Source organism: Eptesicus fuscus, chromosome 7, assembly GCF_027574615.1.
Source record: "Eptesicus fuscus isolate TK198812 chromosome 7, DD_ASM_mEF_20220401, whole genome shotgun sequence".
NCBI classification, from domain to species: domain Eukaryota; kingdom Metazoa; phylum Chordata; class Mammalia; order Chiroptera; family Vespertilionidae; genus Eptesicus; species Eptesicus fuscus.
The window spans coordinates 5,411,191-5,434,246 of NC_072479.1; the positions used below are offsets into that span (position 1 = coordinate 5,411,191).

General features: G+C 38.0%; 1 protein-coding gene across 1 annotated transcript in view; it reads left to right on the plus strand.

The window, feature by feature from the left end:
* RNF17 (ring finger protein 17) overlaps window positions 1-23,056 on the plus strand; it is a 178,594-nt gene that overhangs the window by 52,365 nt on the left and 103,173 nt on the right. Inside the window, exons 11-15 of the mRNA XM_054718710.1 lie at window positions 1,729-1,887; window positions 4,356-4,545; window positions 5,565-5,733; window positions 7,660-7,850; window positions 9,433-9,574. Of these exons, the coding sequence (XP_054574685.1) occupies window positions 1,729-1,887; window positions 4,356-4,545; window positions 5,565-5,733; window positions 7,660-7,850; window positions 9,433-9,574 (851 nt within the window). The remainder of the gene's footprint in view (window positions 1-1,728; window positions 1,888-4,355; window positions 4,546-5,564; window positions 5,734-7,659; window positions 7,851-9,432; window positions 9,575-23,056) is intronic.

Sequence of the window (23,056 nt, forward strand, 5' to 3'; positions counted from 1 at the left end):
ATATAATGTGTTCTAAAAATGAACTATCATGAATGTAATAGCATCTCTTTTGTAACATTTCAGTTTATTGTAATGATTTGATTAAATTTCCAGTGTTGGTGTTCTCTCCACTAACATGAGAGTGAGATACTACTGTGTGTAGTTACACTACCAGTCTTCTTGAGGATCATTTTTAAGACCCACTTGGTTCTCTTCCCTTCCACACACATTAGTTTCACTGATGGACTCTTCAGAATGACATTTACATTCAGAAAAAAAGACATAAAGGACATGCTGCTTTCTCATTTCTACTGTATAATCATCTCTGATACCTCAGTGAGTTAAGAAGCCTCTCATGACATTATCTACTGATGCAAAGGGTCTTGCCTTTCCAGTATTTTGTCAATTCAGGTACAGCTTTTTAAACAATAATATACCATTGTCAACTAAAATTAGTACAATTGCCTTTATTTTCTATTTTGATGAAGCATGCCTCACAGATGATCTTATGGGCTATCCAAACAAGCCTCTTCAGAAAAAATCATCTGCTCCTTTTGGATCAAAAGCAGGTACTTTAACAACTCTGAACTTGATGTTGTGGCGTTTACTGTATGTATAGTAACTCTTATGTAGTGTGAGGCAATGAGTAAAATGAATTTTACTGATAACTGAAACTTATTTTTCAATGTTAAAAGTTTTGGTAGTTATTGGCAAAAAATGTTTCTGAAATACATCATACTTCTCTAGCTGTTTTCCCAGTTACACATATCCCTTTACCCCATCCTCAATATAGCTGTATTTTGTGATTTGTATTAGGTAACGATCCATTATTGGCTATCTCTAATTCCAGTCCTCCTACAGGTTTTTAAAACATTTTTACTAGATAAAACATCAACATTGTTCAAAAATTAAATATATGTATTCAAATACCCTGTGAAACTTTTATTCTAACCCATTCCATCCTGTTCATCTTTCCCTTTCAGAGTTTCTTTATGCATATACAAATAGATATACACATATTATTTTTCTAACTCTTTCTTTTGTGTGTGTTTTTTTACACAAAACATAGCATACCTATTAATACCTATAAGGAAGGAATTAAAACAGAATGGTGTTCTTAACATTATACTCCAGAGATCTTTTCTTATCAGTAGCAACATTTGGCTTAATTACTGTTATATACAAGAAATCCCTCACTGTCTTACTCTGCCACATCCCTGTCCATCAAAACACACGCATCTTCCCCTAAATGTTGCTCAATATGTTGACTTTGCCCAGACATTTTTTTCTCCCCTTTCTAACCTATAAGATTTTGGATTCAGAGAGGTTATGAGCTAATTATTAGTTCTTTGGGTATAGTATAGATTAAATAGGGTTTGGGAGGCTATAGTAGAAACCTAATCATTATCAATGGGGTTCTGGGTTCCAAATATGTTCATAAATAAACTCTGAAGTTTTGTGTAATAAAAAGGAGTAAAACATACAACTGACATTAGAATCTACCAGGTGAACTGCAATTCTACTTATTTAACATTTTTACAAGTAAAGTAAAATATTTGCAATTCAGATAGTTAAAGAGTTATTTGTCTAGTTACTATTTTGGGTTTAGACTCTTGTGGGACCTGCATGTTCTAGAGTTTGCAGTGCCACAAAACACTTATTATTTGTTTAGAGGATATTGCGTTCAGTTTTTGTGAATTATTTTCCTAACTTATGGTTTATTAATGTGGTTTAAATGTTTTTATCTAGGTTCTCCAGAGCTAGTTTTTGTAAGTCATGTAATACATCCTTGCCACTTCTACATTCGGAAGTATTCACAAATAAATGATGCAACAGTATTGGAAAAGATGGTAAATCAGTTTTGCAATAAGAGTTTACACCTTGATCCTTCAGACATTTTGGAGCTAGGTAATGAAATATTACTCCAAGTTAAAATGTCAGGTTTATGTAAATATTGTAATATTTGGCCAACCCATATAAATATATAATACAGATTTATACTCCAAGCATAAAAGTTTTGGAATTATTTAACATAAGTTAAATTTTGTTTAGGTAAGTTAGCTAAATATTAAAATTGGCTGCTGAGTGAGATATACACAAAAACTGTTATGGAGCAAGATGCGTTTTGTTTAAATGATAAAACTCAGGGCAGGGGAGTTAAGTAGTTTGCCCCCTTGTCTCCAGGGGAAACTGTTCCTCTGAGATGATTCCTCGTGGTGTGATGACAGTCCCTTGACATTCACACATGAATGTTGAGGATGTTTTTGAACACTTCATGAGATGCAGGAGGACAGCAGCATCCATTTCTTAGGACCTCATGGAGGTAGTTGGGAAACTTCATCGTTCTATTCTAATTCTAAGGGTATGTGTAATTTGCCATAATTGAGCTTTCCTTATGAATATTTTCCTTATAACCCTGTTGACTAAATTTGATTACGCTCTGTAATAAGAGGAAGATATGATTTGCTTGACTTACTAATAGAACATTTTTCTCATTCTGTTAATAGCAATATCTGTGTGTAACTAATACCAAAAAGTATTATCTGTTTAGCCTTATATAGTAGTTCTTTAAAAGTGTAATTAACTCTCAGCTCATCTTTGTAGCTTAACAGAATATTAGAAGCCTAGGATCATCATATACTTTTGACAAAAATTAGTAATTTTAAAACAAAAAATAATGCTTAAATTATGAGTATTTAGGAGGAGGGAAGTATAGTATTAAACTTAATTTTTATGGCAAAAATAATTCTCCAAAATTTAGTATGTGCACAAAAGACCTCAGCTTACATTCAGAAAATGTTCTAAGAAAGCCAAAAAGTCATCCTTTGTTTTAAGAATTATTATTATTTCAAGGTAAGTACACATGATTTAAATACTCATTTATGATTTGAGAAGGGGAGAACTGTGATACGATACTTTAGAAGGCTGTTCCCTTTTCCTACCTGTTCTTCATTTTATAGAACAACAAATGGCTTTAACAGGTGTTTTTTTCTTATCTGTTGCAAGAAATAATGGTTTAATATATGTAGTTTAAAACTAAGAATATTGGTTATGTGGTATATAAAAATAAGAGAAGGTCCACAACAATCTGAAGGCCAAACAAATGTTTTGGTAGAGCTTAAAATTTTAAAGGGCCACCTTGATGTGCCTCTCAACTATCCTGTTTTATTAGAGGGGATTATTCAGCATTCCTCTGTATATAATCAGTGATCAAGTATTACCAAATTTTTCTGTGATGCATAACTTAGTTTTTAAGAGAATGGGCTCTAAGACTAGTATTCTCCTCCTACCTCTTCTAAGTAGCCGTGTGGCTTGGGCTAGCTTTTCAAACTCTCTTTGCCTGATTTCCTCACCTATGTGATAGAAGTACCATCTCCACAGGTTTGTTGAGGGAATAAGTGAATTCAAACATAAAATACTAAGAACATTGCTGAGCTCATAATAAGCATTCAAATTCAGGTCTCTTTCTTTCTTACTCTCCACCCTCCCCGGTTATTAATTTGTAATTCATCTGATCTCTCTACTATTAGGTCCTTGATTCATCTTCCCCTTCTCTGAACTCCACTGTGTATTAATTTAATTTTGGCATTTCACACTCTGCCTTTCATTGTTTCTTTACTCTCCCGATAACCAAGAGAAAGTAATTGATTCTTTTTTATGTTACCAAAGTATTATACAGATTTTAGTATGTGTATATCTGTACATACATGTGTGTACATGCACAAGGGTAGAAGGTCTTTATTGTTATAAGTACAATGTATTAGAGTCATTATTTGCCTGTCTTTCGTGAATGCCTTTTTTTGTTGTGGCTGCTAATCCTTACCCGAGGATATTTTCTTCCATTGCTTTTCAGAGAGAGCATGGAAGGGAAGCAGGATGGGGAAGAGACAGAGACAGAGAGAGAGAGAGAGTATCGGTTGCCTTCAGCACTCATTCCCCGACCAACCGGGGCCAGGGAGCAAACCCAAAACACAGGTACATGCCCTTGACCAGAAATCGAACTTGAGACTCTTTGGTGCATGGCCAACGCTAACCACTTAACAACATTAGACAGGGCCTTTCTTGAGTGTGTTGATGGCAGCATGCTCTCATTCATCTTTTTTATAGTTCATGAAACATAGGTCCTCAAAAAGTGATTGCTGAATATTCTTCGTTTTTATCTCCCCATCTAGTTCAAAAGATTCTGTATAATAGAAACTGTCATACTATACTACCTTCACCCTTCTCATAGCTCTTGACATAGTACTATATCATCAGTAGATAAATTAATTAAGACTTCTTAGTGGTTAAACTAAGGTACACATTTGTAAATTAGAGCTTATTAGGTATTCTTTCTCCATTAACATTGATAATGATTTGTCTCCCTCATTATTTAGGTGCAACAGTATTCGTCAGCAGTATTGGAAATGGAATGTGGTGTCGAGGTATTATCACTGAATTAATTCCAATAGAAAATGAAAAGATTAGGAAACATTGTAGTCCAACTAAATTTTCAGTTGGTGAAGTTGCACTAATACAAATATTCATGGTGGATTTTGGAAATTCTGAAGTCCTAATTGTTGCAGGGTATGCTACTTTATAATTATTGTGTATTCCTGGCCTGCTTGGAAACATTTGTGATTGGGAAGAGGGTCAATACTAAAGAATAAAGGAAATTGGGAAAGGGTAGAGAGGAGTAATTTATATATCTTCATTTCCATGGCATATGCTTTCTAAGTTTCCTCTATAATTTGTCTTACTAATTACTAAATTAGTACAGTAATATCATTTATCAGTGTTACTAGACAGGGAACTTGGAAAAGGAGCTTTTTGATGTATCCAAACTTAAATACTCTTCTTTGGTGCTTCAAAGCAGGGGAATTATGCATAAAAACAGTTCCTTTTTAGCTGCAGGATGATTGAGTGAAAATTTTAATCAGTTTTCTATAATTTTATTAATGCATGTTAAAGTGGTATAGTGTCTAGCTCATTCTAGATATTCAAAAATGTTTCTCTCAGTGTTCTAGGAAAATAAAACAAACTGAAAATTTTTCTGTAGTAAGGACCAGTATTAACTACAGCATGATCACTAATTACTTAATAGTCATAGCTTTATAAATAAATAGATTTCTACTCGGGGCATTATTATCCCCTTAAGTTTAAGTAGATATATGAAAGATAATTCAGGTAAAGGCAATTGAGATTTAATTATATAGGTAGCAACAGTGTCTATACTTAAAAGCTAGATTAGCCCTAACCAGTTTGGCTCAGTGGATAGAACGTCGGCCTGCAGACTGAAAGGTCCCAGGTTCGATTCCTGTCAAGGGCATGTATCTTGGTTGCAGGCACATCCCCAGTAGGAGGTGTGCAGGAGGCAACTGATCGATGTTTCTCTCTCATTGATGTTTCTAACTATCCCTCTCTCTTCCTCTCTGTAAAAAACCAATAAAATATATTTTTTAAAAAGCTAGATTAAATCTATATTGTAAGAAAGTATGAACTAGAATATAACTTTCTAGAAGATTTAACCTAAGGAGAGTATCCTTAGAAAGCAAGTTTGGGTTTGAAGCATTATTTTCAAAAAATATTACTGGAATTCTTCCTAGAGTTGGTGATACCCATGTGAAATCAGAACACATTGCTGAGCAACATATAGTACTAAATGACTTATGTCTGGTCCTAAGGAAGTCTGAACCATATATTGAAGGGCTGCTGAAAGACTTCCAGCCATTAGCACAGCCATGCTCATTGAAGGACATTGTTCCACAGAATTCAGTAAGTAAAACTGAAATTATGCTTTCTTCTTCGGGGGCTAAAGTATTCCAGTTTTAGCTAGGTATTGTCAGTCAGATTGCTGAGTATAGGTTTAAGGCACCAATTCTAGTAAATACATTTTACATAATTATCTGATAGTGCCAATGAAAAAGGAGTTGAACTTCATTTTCCACAACTGGAAATGTTCTTAGTGGGAAATTGAGTTGAATAAGCATATATGAACATAGTGATAGGTGAAATATCCAAGTAAACCACTAAGTTTTGCAGTCAAATAAGTGTGGAAAAATAAAATACGTTGTGGTTTGTGTTTCTGTACATTTCTTCACTGTTTCCATGGCACTTTGTTCATTACTCTATTTATAGCCCATATAGCATTCTGCTTTGTATTATTTATTAACTAGAGGCCCGGTGCACGAAATTTGTGCACAGGAGTTGGGGGGTTCCTCAGCCCAGCCTGCACCCTCTCCAATCTGGGACTCCTCGGGGGATGTCCGATTGCCAGTTTAGGCCCAATCCTGAACCAGCATTCGGACATCCCTCGCAATACGGGACAACTGGCTCCTAACCACTCACCTGCCTGCATGCCTGATCGCCCCTAACTGCCTCTGCCTGCCAGCCTGATTGCCCCTACCTTGACCTCCTGCCAGCTTTATCGCCCCTACCTTGTCCCCCTGCTGGCCTGATTGCACTTAACTTGCTCCCCTGCCAGCCTGATCACCCCTAACCGCCTCTGCCTCGCCCCTGGCCTAAGCTGCAATCTGGCCTCCCTCTGCAGGAGGCGACCTGGCCAATCAGGGGCAGGCGCCGCCCCCATCACCCCGCTGTTGCTACCATTGCCAGTCGCCACGGCTGCCTGAGCCCAGGCCCTTGCAGCTGCCATGGCTGTCTGAGCTGCGGCTCCCCCATCTCCTGTGGTGCTGGACTGGCCTTCCCCTCCCGCGCAGCGCCGACCCTAGGCCCTCACAGGCACTGTGGTTTTGTCTGGATGGACATCTGGAAGAAGTCTGCTCTAATTAGCATATTACTCTTTTATTAGTATAGATATCTGCATATTCCCCAGCAACATTGCAAACTCCTAGGAGATAAGAATGCATGTCAAGTAGTTATATTATTATGCAAGAAGAAGTCTCTCTTTGCTCATCATTGTACTCCAGGCATGTAACAGATCATCTAACACATAGTAAACATTTAGCAGATATTTGAAAGAATGAATAAATAAAATCTAGGAGGAAATATAAAAATAATAGACTGGTGTTTTCCTCAAAGTGGTAAAATTGTTCTTTTTTAAGTCTTTTATTCTAAGTAGGCTTTACTTTTATACTCATAAAATCTTTAGAAAGATGTTTTATTTTTTGTTTTTAAGGAATGTGTACTTTTGATCCTTAAAATTTACTTTACGTTTAGCTACTAAAAATTTCAAAAATCAACTTAAAAAACCTTTTTCCAACTGGTGAATATTTTTCTTTATTATTTAAGTAGTGTATACTTCACATATTGCTAGTAATGAGAACTAAGGTAACTAATGATTAGAAATATCTTGATTGTATTGCATGGCTTTCATTATACTTCAAAAATTATCTTTTGAATTTTCATCATTTAAGTGGAAAATTCATATGTAATACTGGAGTTTTTTTTTGAAATATTTATAATCTTCATACTAATATTCAGACATGAAATTAAGTCCTGAAGTGCAGTAGCTATGGAACCTTGAGACAATATTTATAAATCAAAGTATGACCCACACTCCATGCATCCCTAAGACTGTCCTTAGGTTTGTGGCCCCAGCTGCTACTTAATATCTGTGGTTGGCTCACTGCCTCTGCTCAGATTTTCAGACTTTGGTTGTTTTAAAGCTAAATTCAGAATATTGTAACATTAGAACTAATTATAATTATGAAGTACATTATAACTTAACTTTTTACACAGAATGAAGCTTGGGGAGAAGAAGCTAAAGTAGAATTTTTGAAAATGGTAAATAACAAGGCTGTTTTAATGAAAGTTTTTAGAGAAGAAGATGGTGTGCTTATTGTAGATCTGCAGAAACCACCAACAAATAAAATAAGCAGTGACATGCCTGTGTCTCTTAGAGATGCATTAGTTTTTATGGAACTGGCCAGGTAAGTAATTTATTAAACCTTAAATGTTTTTTGAGATAATAGCTATAAATTGGAATAGCAGATTTTACCTTTAAAACTATGGGCCCAAAGTAAACCTCAACATACTCTGTAAGAGGTTAAAAATATTGCTGTCAAGTTTTCTAATTACAATTGCCTGTGAAAACTACATTCAGATCATTTGATTTATGGAAATAGAGAAAGTAAGGTACCTCAAAGTAGAAACTATGTGTAGTTACTGAACATTTTTTATACTCTTGATAAGTTCACAAGTAACTACACTAGGATTTTAATAATTGTAGTTTGACAATTCCTGACTTCAATATTCTAACCATTCTGTATTTAATATATGGCTCTAGAATCCTATATAATAAAGAGGTAATATTAAAATTAACCCTCACACCCTCACAAGATGGCTGCCTATGACCAGGCCGGTAGGGCGGGTAGTGAGGGATGACCAAATGACTGAACAGCAGGCTGCGTGGGGCGACCAGGCCGGTGGGGTGGGGGGGAGCCATGAGGGGCGACCAGGCCAGCGGGGTCAGGGGGGCGGTTGGGGGCAACCAGGCCAGCAGGGGGACAGTTGGGGGCAACCAGGCCGGCGGGGGGGGGGGGACAGTTAGGGGCGACCAGGCAGGCAGGCAGGTGAGCGATTAGGAGCCAGCAGTCCAGGATTATGAGAGGGATGTCTGACTGCTGGTTTAGGCCCAATCCCAGGCAGTCGAACATCCCCCAAGGGGTCCCGGATTGGAGAGGGTACAGGCTGGGCTGAGGGGAACCCCCCCCCCCCTGCACGAATTTTGTGCACCAGGCCTCTAGTGTGGGTACTATAACTTCCTTTCCTTCTTCATCTCTGATGAATGAAGAAGACTAAGTTACCACAGAGTAGTGGAAGATACTTTCTGTCCTGAGTGATTATACAACTCTGGAAGTGAACCAAGTAGGTTCCATTCTGAAAAATAAGAGTAGAGTCTGGGAGCCAGAAGGAGACATGGAGAGCACACAACTGTCCTCATTGACTGCTACCACAGAGTGGTTACCAGTTCAACTAAAAGAGCAGAAATTTAGACTCTGAGTAGAGTTTACAGATCCAGCTGAAAAATGCTCCAACACCAATTTGAAGATTAATTATTGAGTTTTGAGATGACTTTTTTTTTTTTGTAATCCCCATCCAAGGATATTTTTCCCATTGATCTGTAGATAAAGTGGAAAAGTGGGGGGTAGGGGGGAGAGAGGTGAGAGAGGCACATCAATTGGTTGCCTGCCTCCCTATCAGGGCAGAGATCGGACCTGCAACCCATGTATGTGCCCTTGACTGGGAATCGAACCCTCAACCTTTTGGTGTGTGGTCTGACACTCTAACCACTGACCAACACTGGCCAGGGCTTGACATCTTATTTAACCTAGTTTGATAATTGGAGACAATACCAAGAAGTGTTATAAGTTAGAAGAGAGAAATTGGAAAGGGAATACTCTTGGTAGATAAATCAATGTATGTGCAAGTCCTTTCTTCAGATCAAGTCACTGAGAGAAGAGACTTCAAGAAAATGGCTCCTGCTTATGTTTTAATTATTCTTTTAATTAGGTTTAGGTCACACTCACCAAGAAGTCATTCTGAGAAAAATATGATTTTACACTATCATCCACCTATTTTGCCTAAAGAAATGACAGATGTTTCCGTTATGGTTTGTCATATAAATAGTCCTACTGATTTCTATCTTCAGTTGGTAAGTATATAGTGTTCCTTTGAGACAAAATATTTTTGCAAGTTTTAAGTAGAAATGTATAATAGAAATGAGTACGTAGTATGAATTTTAGAGCAAATAAACTGCTATGAACCTATTATAAATTTAAGTGTCTTCGTGGGTGCAACTTTGCATAACAGATGCAGTGACTTAGTAAATTGAAGGAGCAAATTAGTGATATGTGGAGGGAAGAGACAGTAAAGGATGTATAATGTATAAATGTTTCTTACTACCATCTGAAATCTATAGTTGACCCTTGGACAACATGAAATGCTGACCCTCACCCCTCCTCCGTGCAATAAAAAATCCGTGTACAACTTTTGACTCCCCAAAAAACCTAATTACTAATAAATAACCTACTGTTAATCAGAAACCTTACCAATAACATAGTCAGTTATCATATTTTGTATGTTTTATGTGCTAAATACTGTATTCTTACAATAAAATAAGCTAGAAAAAATAAAATGCTACTAAGAAAGTCTTAAGGAAGAGAAAATACATTTAACAATATTTATTGAAAAAAAAAATCCACATATAAGTGGATGCATGCAGTTCAAACCCGTTTGTTCAAGAGTCAACTGTAGGAAAAGCACATAGAACTGACAAACCAAAATAAAATGATAAAAACTGTTTCTGATCATGTATACCTGAGAATTTATGAATTAGTACTAGGTAATTTTCAGAATTTGAACACTAAAATAGTTTCAGATTAAGGACATTTCAAATTAAATTTTGGATGTGTGACTGGTGGGTTTAGGTAGCTACTAACAAGGAGTTCATTGTTATTGATCTCTTTACATCAGTGCTTTATATGAATTAACTCATTCTAAGGGCCATAATGCTATGTGTGAGTTAACTCATTAATCTTCACAACAACCCAATGAGAAAGATGCCATTATCTTCCTTTAGATGTGGAGCCTAACCAGAGGGATGAAGCGACTTGCCTTAGGTCATACAGCTACAAAGAATAGAGTCAGGATTGAACTGGGCAGTGCAGCTTCATTCAGAACCTTTCACCTCAAACATTTCACCACGCTAGGCCACCTCCCTGTAGGGGTTGTGGAAATCTCCCTATATGGCACTAAGTAGAACTTACATGTATTTCTTCTGTTGAATTTTACTTAATGTCTTTAAATTGAGGTAAAATATATATAACAAAATTTACCATTTTAAGTGTACAGCTCAGTGCCATATATGCCCCATGTTGTCCAGCCATTACCACCATTCCTCTCCAGAACTTCTTGTTCTTCTCAAACAGAAGCTCCATTCCCATTAAACAGTAACTCCCCATTCTACTCCACCAGTGTCTATAACCTATTCTACTTTCTCTCTGTGAATTACCTATTCTAGATAACTATAACTGGAAAACAAATACTAGTTTTCCTTTTGTGTGCCTTATTATACGTAGTATGTTGTTTACATATTGTAGCATGTATCAGAATTTCAGTCCTTTTTATAATTGACTAATATTCATTGTTTGTATATACCACATTTGTTTATCCATCTCTTGATAAACACTTGGATTGTTTTAACCTTTTGGCTATTTTGAATAATACTATTGTGAACATGGGTCTGTTTGAGTCTCTCCTAGGTATATAATGAGGAGTGCAATTGCTGGATTATAGTATAATCTGTTTTAAATTTTTTTTCAGTATTATTTTTGTACTAATTTCAGGTATACAGCACACTGGTTAGACAATCATGTACTTGACAAAATGGTTCCCCCAGTATATCCCAGTACCCACCTGGCACCATACATAATTTACATCACCATGACTATTTTGTAACTACCAATTAGTCGTCTTAATCTTTTCACCTTTTTCACCCTGTCCCCCAGCCCTGCTGCCCTCTGGTAACCATTAGTCTCTTCTCTGTATCTATGAATTTGTTGCTAGTATTTTTTTCATTTATATAGTTTAGATTCCAATGTAAGTTAAATCATATGGTACTTGTCTTTCTCTCGACCGATTTACTTAACATAATACCCTCTAAGACAATCCATGCAGTCGCAAATTGTAAGAGTACATTCTTTTTTATGGTCAAGTAATATTCCATTGTATATACCATATGTATGACAGCTTTTTTATCCTCTCATCTATTGATGGGCACTTGGGTTGCTGCAGTGAACATAGGGGTGCACATATTCTTTCAACTTAGTGTTTTGGGTTTCTTCAGCTATATACTGAGAAGTGGGATTGCTGGGTCATAAGGTAGCTTGATTTTTTAATTTTTTTAAAATTAAACAGTATGGATCATCAATACTGTTTTCCATAATGGCTGCACCAGTCTGCATTCCCACCTATAATAGTGCACAAGTGTTCCCTTTTTCCACATCCTCGCTAACACTTGTTTGTTGGTTTATGGATGATAGCCATTCTGACAGATATGAGGTGCTTTTAATTTGCATTTCTCTGATGATTAGTGATGTTGAACATCTTTTCATATGTCTGTTGGCCATCTGTTCGTCTTCTTTGAAGAAGTGTCTATTCAGGTCCTCTGCCAATTTTTAAATAGGATTATTTGGGGGTTCTTTGGTGTTGGGTTGTATGAGTCCTTTATAGATTTTGGATATTAACCCTTTATCAGATGTGCCATTGGCGAATATGTTCTCCCATTCAGTAGGCTGCCTTTTTGTTTTGTTGAAAGTATCCTTTACTGTGCAAAAACGTTTTAGTTTGATGTAGTTTCATTTGTTTTGTTTTTTTTTTCTTTTGTTTCCTTTGCTCAAGGAAATATATCAGAAAAATATTGCTAAGAGAAATGTCAAGAGATTATACTGCCTATATTTCCTTCTAGGAGTCTCATGACTTCGAGTATTTAAGTCTTTTATCCATTTTGAGTTTATTATATATGTTGTTAGAAGTGGCCTAGTTTAATTAAACACCTAGTTTAAATTTTTTTCATGTGCCTGTTCAATTTTCCCAACACCATTTATTGAATAGATTGTCTTTACCCCATTGTATTTTCTTGACCTCCTTTGTCAAATACTAACTGATCATATTGGTATGGATTTATTTTTGAGTTCTCTGTTCTGTTTCATTAATCTGTGTGTCTGTTTTTATGCTAGTATAATGATGTTTTGATTACTAGAGCCTTGTAGTATAGTTTGATATCAGGTAGCTTGATACCTCCAACTTTGTTCCTCTTTATTAAGATTGCTGAGGCTAAAAAAAAAAAAAAAAAGATTGCTGAGGCTATTCAGGATTTTTTGTGGTTCCATATAAATTTTTGGATTATTTGTTCTAGTTCTGTTGGTATTTTGATAGGAATTGCTCTGAAACTATAGGTTGCTTTAGGTAAAATGGACATTTTTAAAAATATGTTTTTATTGATTTTTAGAGAGAAGGGAGAGGGATAGAGAGATAGAAACATTGATGGGAGAGAAACATCAATCAGCTGCCTCCTGTTTCTAACAGGTATGAAGTGGTAGCTCATTGTAGTTTTAATATGTATTTCCATAATTGCTAGTAAGGTTGAACATCTCTTCATATATCTGTTGGCTGTTTGTATGTCTTCTTGGGAGAGGTGTCGTTCAGGTTCTCTGCCCATCTTTTAATTGGATTGTTTGGTAAATGTTGAATTTTATGAGTTCTTTTTATATATTTGATATTAAACCTGTGTTGTAGCTTTTGTTTGTAAATATCATCTCCCATTTGGTAGGTTGCCTCTTTGCTTTGTCGTCAGGTTCCTTTGCTATGCAAAAGCTTTTTAGTTTGATATAGTCCCATTCATTTATTTTTGCCTTCTCTTGCCTTTGGAGTCAAGTTCATCAAGTCTTCTCTATGAACAAGATCTGTAAGTTTAGTACCTATGTTTTTTGTGTAATTTATTGTTTCAGATAATATATTTTGATATTTGATTCACTTTGAATTAATTTTTGTACATGCTGACAAACTGTAATCTAGTTTCATTCTTTTGTATGTGGCTTTTCAATTTTCCTAGCACTATTTATTGAAGAGGCTTTCTTTACTGCATTGTGTATTTCTGGCTCCTTTTGTCAAAATTATCTGCCCATATACACGTGGTTTTATATCTCGGCTCTCAATTCTGTTTCATTGATCTCTGTGTCTGTTTTTCTACCAATAACATGTTTTGATTATTATAGCTCTATAGTATAATTTGAAGTCAGGTAGTATGATACCTCCATGTGTTCCAGTTTGCTTCCTGAAGATTTTTCATTTAAAAGAAAACAGTAGAATTGATTTATTTATCTAATATGTATTGCTTATTAAATGCCAGCTGCTAGGGTACAGATAATACTCCTTCTTTCATGAAAATTATAGCCTATGGAAAGACACATCGTAAATAAACAGTGTACATGAAAATATATACAGATGTTATAAGGTGAATAAAGGTGGGAAGGGCTCCATTAGTCAAATGAAAATCACAGGACAAAGCAGAATGAAGACAAGAGGAGGGCCACTAAGTAACTAATCTAATGAGGTAGAGATGATGTCTGGGGACAGAAAAAGGGGAAAAGATTATGAATGGCCTTGGAAACCCTCTAGAGAACTTGAGAATAAAACAAAGCAATTAATAGCCAAGGAAGTAGTGTGTGTTTAAAATGAGTTTAATAACAGGAATCATTTCTTTTGTCTATAGTGAGGATTTACTCTTTCTCCTGTGACTGAAGAATTTTGCAAGTGAGGAAAAAGGCAGTGAAAGAAACTGAGGACTTGTAGAAATTTGCCACATGTGTCCCTAGTTCCCATGGGTTTTTGGTTTTTGTTTGTTTTTTAAATATATCTTTATTGATTTCAGAGAGGAAGGGAGAGGGAGAGAAAATAGAAACATCAATGATGAAAGAGAATCTTGATCAGCTGCCTACTGCATGCCCCACGCTGGGGATCAAGCCCACAACCTGGGCATGTGCCCTGACCGGGAATCGAACCATGACCTCCTGGTTCATATGTCAATGCTCAACCACTGAGCTACACCGGCAGGGCGCCCAAGGGTTTTGCTTATGTACTAAACTGAAAGCATAAGTGGAGAGAAAGTGAATCCAAAGTGCTACTTTTAAATCTAAGTTAAGAATAAAAACGAAAAGCATCTAATCATATTGTTGAATTTGGAAAAACACGTAAAAAATATTTTGAGCTTTTTTTCTGAGCCCTAAGTGCATGTGATTAAGGTATACTTTATTATGCAGTTAATAGGGCTAAATATTTCTTACGTTTGAAGTATTACTGAATAGTCCTATGAATGCAGAGTAATAGAGAATCCCTTGGAAAATTTTGAAATAGATGTTCTTTTCCTGACTTTACCTCAGCATGGTCATCAGACCACTTTCCTAGTTCTCACTGCCTGACATTTTCCAATTCTATTCAGACAAACTAAATAAATAGATAGAATCACTTTCAGAAACAGAGCTTTATTAATTAAAATTGATTTTTTTTCTTACTTAATATTTGACTTATTTAGTATCTCCCATTCTGCCTACCCAAAAAGGTCTTATATTTGCATATAATAACAGGGATTATAAAAAATTAAAAATAGAACAAAGCATTGAATAATAGCTGCCTATATCATTGAATAGATCATGGAAAATAATTTTTATTTGAATGAATTTATGTTTTACAAATGAGGGCAAAGTTGAATGTAAAATTCTAGAGTATTTTTTTATTATTTTAAAAATCCTTATTGTTGAAAATGTTACATATGCTCCTTATCTCCCCCATTGACCTCTTGGCCTAATGTATTTCCACTTTGGAGAAGTGTCTATTTAGGTCCTTTGCCAATTTTTTAATTGGGTTGTTTGTTTTCCTTTTGTTAAGTTGTATAAGTTCCGTATATATTGTGGATGTTATTGAATGTATCATTGGCAAATACGTTCTCCCATGCAATGGGCTCTCTTGTCATTTTGTTGATGGTTTCTTCTGCTGTGCAGAAACTTTTTATTTTGATATAGTCCTATTTGTTTATTTTCTTCTTTGTTTCCTTTGCCCTAGGACCGTGGTCGGCAAACTGCGCTTGTGAGCCACATGCGGCTCTTTGGCCCCTTGAGTGTGGCTCTTCCACAAAATACCACGGCCTGGGCGAGTCTATTTTGAAGAATTGGCGTTAGAAGAAGTTTAAGTTTAAAAAATTTGGCTCTCAAAAGAAATTTCAATCGTTATACTGTTGATATTTGGCTCTGTTGACTAATGAGTTTGCCGACCACTGCCCTAGGAAATGTATCGGTAAACATTGCTGTAAGACATGTCTGAGATGTTGGTGCCTATGGTTTCTTCTAAGATTTTTATGGTTTCACGACTTAACATTTAAGTTTTTTATCGATTCTGAGTTTATTTTTGTATATGGTGTAAGTTGGTGGTCTACTTACATTTTTTTGCATGTACCTGTCCAATTTTCCCAACACCATTTATTGAAGAGATTGTCTTGACTCCATTGTATGCTCTTGCCTCCTTTGTCAAATATTAATTGAGCATAATGGCTTGGGTCAATTTCGGAGTTCTCTGTTTTGTTCCATTGACCTAAATGCCCGTTCTTGTGCCAGTACCAGGTTGTTTTGAGTACAGTGGCTTTGTAGTATAACTTGATATCTGGTATTGTGATCCCTCCAAATCTGTTCTTTTTTCTCAAAATTGCTGCAACTATTTGGGGTCTTTTTGGGTTCCATACAAATTTTGCAGTGTTTGTTCTAGATCTGTGAAATATGCTGTTGGTAATTTATAGGGATTGCATTGAATCTATAGATTGCTTTGGGTTGTATGGATATTTTAATGGTATTGATTCTACCAATCGATGAATATAGTATATTCTTCTACCTGTTTATATCTTCCTCTATATCTTTTTTAAACATCCTGTAGTTTTCTGAGTACAGGTCTTTTACTTCCATGGTTAAGTTTATTCCTAAGTACCTTAATTTTTATTTTTTTGCAATGGTAAAAGGGATTTTTATTCTAGTTTCTCTTCTTTCTGAGAGTTCATTATTGGTGTTCATAAATCTTATTAATTTTATATTCTGCTATGTTGCCAAATTCATTTATTAAATCTAGTTATTTTATTATGGAATCTTTAGGGGTTTCTACGTACAATATTATGTCATCTGCAAATAATGAGGGTTTTACATCATCCTTTCCAATTTGGATGCCTTTTATTTCTTCTTGTCTGATCGTTATGGCTAGCACTTCCAGTACTGTGGTGAATAAGAGTGGTGAAAGCAAGCATCCCTGTCTTGTTCCTGTTCTTAGGGGAAATGGTTCTAGTTTTTGCCCATTGAGTATGCTATTGGCTGTAGATTTGTCATATATGGATTTTATTATGTTGAGATATGATCTCTCTATTCCCACTTTGCTCAGAGTTTTTATCAAAAAAGGGTGTTGGATTTTGTCAAATGCTTTTTCTGCATCAATTAATATGATCATGTGATTTTTGTCTTACAATCTGTTTATGTGATGTTTCACATTTATTGATTTTTGAATATTGTCCCTGCCTTAATCTCCAGAATAAATCCCACTTGTTCATGGTGTATGATCTTCTTAATATATTGCTGGATCTGATTTACTAATATTTTGTTGAGGATATTAGCATCTATGTTTATCAGGAATATTGGCCTGTAATTCTCTTTCTTTATAGTGTCTTTACCTGGTTTTGGAATTAGGGTAATGCTGGCCTTGTAGAAAGAGCATGGAATTGTTGAATTTTTTGGAATTGTTTGAGGAGGATAGGTGTTAATTCTTCTTCGAATGTCTGGTAAAAATCCCCTGTGAAGCCATCCCAACCAGGGCTTTTGTTTGCTGGAAATTTTTTTTATTACTGCTTCAATTTCATCAGTACTTATTGGCCTATTCAGGTATTTTTATTCTTCCTGATTGACTTTTGGAAGATTTTATTTTTCTAGGAATATGTCCATTTTATCCAGGTTGTCCAGCTTGTTGGAATAAAGTCATTAATTGTATTTTTTTTTACAATACTTTGCATTCTGGGGGGTAAGTTGTTACTTAACCTCTTTCATTTCTGGTTTTATTTATTTCGGTTCTCTCTATTTGTTTCTTAATGAGTCTGCCTAGAGGTTCATCAATCTTGTTTATCCTTTTGAAGAACCAGCTCCTAGTTTTATTGATTTTTGTATTGCTTTTTAGTCTCTATGTCATTTATTTCCACTCTTACCTTTATTATTTCCTTCTTTCCACTTATTCTGGGCTTTCTTGTTATTCTTTTTCTAATTATTTAAGTTGTAGGGTTAGATGACTTATTATAGGTGTTTCTTGTTTTTGAGATAGGCCTGTAGTACTATGAACTTCTCTCTCAAGGACTGCTTTCACTGTGTCCCACAGATTTTTTGTTATTGTGTGTTCATTTTCATTTGTTTCCAGGGTCTTTTTTTATTTCTGCTTTGATTTCTTTGGTAACCTATTCATTGTTTAGTATTATACTAGTTAGCTTCCATGTGTTTGAATGTGTTTATTGTAGCTGATTTCTAATTTCATGCCACTGTGATCTGAGAAGATGATATTATTTCAGTCTTCTTGAACTTGTAGAAATTTAGCCTGTGTCCTAACATGTGGTCCACCTTTGAAAATGTCCCATGTGTACTTGAGAAGAATCTATATTCTGTCGCTTTGGGGTGAAATGTTCTGAAAATATCAATTAATTCCATCTGATCTAGTGTGTTCTTTAGGATCACTGTTTCCTTGTTTATTTTTTGTGTAGAAGATCTATCCATTGATGTCAAGGGGGAGTAAAGTCCCCTATTATGATGGTATTGCTGTTGATCTCTCCCTTGATATCTTCCAGAAGTTTTTTTTATGTATTTGGATGCTCCTGTATTGGTTGCATATATGTTTACCAAGGTTATATCCTTTTGTTTTATTGACCCCTTTAGTATTATGAAGTGGCCTTCATTATCTCTTGTTATGGCCTTCACTTTGAAGTCTATTTTGCCAGCTATGAGTATTGCTACCCCAGCTTTTTTTTCACATCCATTTGCCTGAATAATTTTTTTCATCCCTTCACTTTTAGTCTGTATGAGTCCTTTATTCTGAGGTAGACAGCATATATATGGGTCATGTTTTCTTATCCATTCAGCTACCCTATGTCTTTTGATTAGAGCTTTTAATCCATTTATATTTAATGTTATTATTGACTAGAGGCCCAGTGCACGAATTCATGCACAGGTGGGGTCCAGCCAGCCCAGCTCCAATTGGGGCAGATCAGGGCTGTGCCTGTTGGGAGGAGGAGATGGCTGGAGGTTGGCCAGCCAGCCTGCCCTGTTTGGGGTCCAATCAGGGCTAGGCCAGCTGCGGGGAGAGGCTGTGAACAGTTGGCCGGTGGGCCCTGCCCCTGATTGGATGAGGGGGCTCGTTGGGGGGGGACTTGCTGTGAGGAGGGTCTGTGGGTGGTGGGCCAGCTGACCCGCCCCCAAATGGTGTGTGTGGGCCGATTGACAGTGAGCCGCTTGGGGAGGGGCCGTGGGAGGTTGGCCGGCCAGCCCCATTCCCGATTGTTGTGAGGGGACCGATCAGTGCAGAGCTGGCTTGGGGGAGGGGCCACAGGCCGATCAGGGTGGTGGGGACTGATCGGGGGTGGGGCTGGCCATGGGGAGAGGCCATGAGTGGTTGGCCGGCTGGCCCTGACCCTGATCAGAGTGCGGGGGGGCACTGATTGGGGGCAAAGCTGGCTTGGGGGAGGAGCCACAGGCCAATCAGGGTGGTGGGGGCCCATCTGGGGCAGGGCCAGTTGTGGGGAGGGACCGCAGGCAGTTGGCTGGCTGGCCCTGCCCCTGATTAGAGTGGGGGGGGACAATCTGGGGTGGGGCTAGGCAGGGGGAGGAGCAGCAGGAGGTTGGCCAGCCACCCCCGCCCCCTATTTGGGTAGAGGGGGCTATCAGGCATGGGGCCAGCTAGGGTTAGGGGCTGCGGGAGGTTGGCTGCTGGCCCCACCCCTCGATTGGGCCAGTTCACTGGCTGCAGTGGGCGTCATAGCAACCAGTTATTCTGGTTGTTTCGGAGTCCCGGTCGCTGGCTTTTTATATATATGGATAGGTACTTGTTTGTTGCCATTTTTATGCTTTATGCCTGTATTCCTCCCTCTCTATTTATTCTTCTTACACCAGTACCTTTAGCATTTGTTGCATTGCTGGTTTGCTGGTAATAAACTCCTTTAACCTTTTTTTTGTCTGTGAAGCTCTTGATTTCAACTTCAATTTTGAATGATAGCCTTGCTGAATAGCGTAATCTTGGATTTAGTCCTTTGTTTTTCATCACTTTGTATACTTCAAGCCACTCCCTTCTGGTCTGAAGTGTTTCTATTGAGAAGTCAGCTGATAGTCTAATGGGAGATCCCTGGTAGGTAATTTTCTGTCTCTCTCTTGCAGCCTTTAAGATTCTTTCTTTGTCTTTAAGGTTAACATTTGCTATTTTAATTACGATGTGTCTTGGTGTATGTCTTTTTGTGTTTGTATTGTTTGGGACTCTCTGTGCTTCTAGAATTGTGTAACTTTTTGTTCCCCAAGTCAAGAAGTTTTCTGTCATTATTTCTTCAATCAGGTTCTCTATTCCTTGCTCAGCTTCTTCTTCTGGCACCTCTATTACGGGGATGTTGTCCTAAATCTTCCTTAAATTCTCCTCTTGCTTTTAAACATTTTTCCAAATTGCTGCTCTGATTGGGTGTTTTTTTCTACCTTGTCTTCTAACTCACTGATTTGGTCCTCAGTTTCTTGTCTACTATTGAATCTTTCCAGGATATACTTTATTGCAACTATGTCATTCTTCATTTCCTCTTGATTCTTATTCATGTTGGTGTATTTCTCATTCAGCTCCTTATAATTCTCATTGTTACTTGTAATTCTCACGCAGATGTTGGAGCATCCTTATAACCATTACTTTGAATTCTTTATCTGACAGATTACTTGCCTCCATTTCATTTAGTTCCTTTTCTGGTGATTCCTCCTTTTCTTTGGGGGTTTCTTTATCTCCCCATTTTTGCTGTCCCTTTGTATTTGTTTCTATGTATTAGATTAAGCTTCTATGCCTCCCATTTTTGGGGGGTGGTTTTATTTAGTAGTTGTTTTGTGAGATTCAGTGGTGCTGTATCTCAGATCTCTTGAGGTAGGCACTCTACGAACCCTTACTTGAATCATTTGGGTTCTCCTGTTGTAGTTGGGTCTTGAATGTTGTCCTGTTCATGAATGGTGTTTCCTCTCAGGCTAGCTGACTATGTGGTTCATCCCTGACCACATCATGCAAGCTGTTGTGGAGGTGCTGACGGAACAGAACAAAATACAAGACAAAATATGAAACAGAAGAAACAAAACAAGAATGTACACATGACTGCTATGTTGAATAATAGCAAATCAATAAAGCAGATCGGTAAAGAAGATAAATTTTAAATGGGAAAAAGGAAAGAGAAACTAAAAAAAGAGAAAAGAGACGAAAATGGAGAAGAGGATAGAAGAAAGAAAAGTTAAGAGGCCTCCGCTGCAGCTGATTTTTAATGCCCCATGGGAACTTGCTTTGGATTACACTCTTCTTTCTGCCAATTCTGAGCTTCCTATTAGGTACTTAGGTGCTAACCACTATCAGGCACTCTTTTTTGGCTTTCAGTAACCTGATTGAAGCTCCAAGCGATCCATTGATCCACTGCTTGTGTCTGTCTCCACAGACCTTGGCTGCAAGCAGGAGGGGCTGATCTGCTCTCTAAAGTAGGGTGTTAGCCACACAGGGTCCAGGCCTGGATCAGCAAACTTCCCCTGGTTCCCTGGGCTCTGCCTTTGTCTGATTGCCAGCTATCAATCTTATTCACTCAAAGGTCTGCTTCTGAAAGGTGGGGGAGGTGCTGTTTAGCTTTCAGGGAATATGGTGGGTGTGTTTTCCTGTCCCAGAGCTATTCCTCCACCAGTGACCAAAATATTACTCTGCCCTTGGCTGGACAAAGATCCTTGTATGGAGAACCGCAGAGACAGTTGGGAACCTGGAGTTTTTATCAGTCTGGTTTCCAGAATAGCTGGGCAGAAGGCCCCTCCTCCAATCCAGTCACTGAGGGCTCCTGGAAACTGTTCAGACCCCTTTAAGTTTGGCCTCTGCTTTTCCTCTGCAAAATTTAAAATGCAGGGTGTGGCATGCAGGACTCCTGAGGGTAAGCCTGAGGCTACTGGGAGTGGCTAGCTCTTTTTAGGAAGAATGGCCATTTTGGTTTGGATGAATGATCAAATGTAGGATTCCTGGCTATTGCTTTTCCACTTTTCTTTGCCCCGTCTCTCACCCTAGCCTCTCCTCAGGCACCTTCAGTCTGCACCTCCCTCCCTGCACGAAAACCTCGGGTTAGTAGTTACAAATGAAAACTCCTGTGCTCTGGAATTAGAGAAAAATAAACAAAACAAAACTATAGCTTTCTCTCCAACTGGCTCTGGTCTGCAGGCTCCAGACTCCCAGGCAGTCAGCAGCCCTGCCACCTTTCCTGGCTGAATGTTATATGGGCTGCAGTTTGAGCTCTGGTGCTCCTGGCTGTGGAGCCCAACTTGGGCTCTGGGCCTCTATCTTCTGAGGGAAAAGACTCTCCTATAGCCCTGAGCTCCCTCATCTCTCTGCCGCCCTGCCGCCCCTGGAAGCTGAGTCAGCTCCTCTCGTGACCTCACCCTTCCTACTGGTCTCCAGGTGTTTTCTGTCCTTCCTTGATATAAGTCTCCTCCTCAGCTGGATCTCAGTTGGTAATTCCAGGTGAATGTTCTCCAATTTAGTTGTATTTCCAGTCTGACCCTGGGATGAGGTGCACAACAGGTCTGCCTATTTGGCAGGCCTTTTCCTGCCCCCCCCCCCCCCCAATATTCTTTCTGAGATGCCTCCCTGCCTTGATTATTCATGGTATTTGATGGGCTCCTTCTCTGTCTAAGCATCTACATCAGGCGTCCTCAAACTACGGCCCGAGGGCCACAAGTGGGTGTTTTTGCCGTTTTGTTTTTTTACTTCAAAATAAGATATGTGCAGTGTGCATAGGAATTTGTTCATAGTTTTTTTTAAACTATAGTCCGGCCCTCCAACGGTCTGAGGGACAGTGAACCGGCCCCCTGTTTAAGAAGTTTGAGGACCCCTGATCTACATATTGGCATTTCTTAAGAGATCTCTATGAAGAGGTCTTTCTACTATTTTTCAGTATGTGGGGCTGAATCACAGTTTTTTAGCTCTGTGAAATCTCATAGCTGACCTCCATGGCTGCCATCAGTATAGCTGCACCATTTGGGGGTGGGGTTTGTTTTTACCTATTGGTAATGGTGATCCAGACTTCCACTGGATGTCTCCCTTCCTCCCCGCCTCTCCCCGCCCCCCCCCCCCCCCCCCCCCCCCCCGCCTCTCCCCGCCCCCACATGCCCCTACCAGAGATCAGTCACAGAGGGAAATAGCAATTCTGCAATAATCGTTCTCAATTTGCAAAGAATGTGCTCCTCAACCTGACACCAAAGGGCAATGGGAGGCAAATTTGGGAAGTCTAAGGTACTGGGCTCTGTGGCTTTGTTTCTTTTTTTTC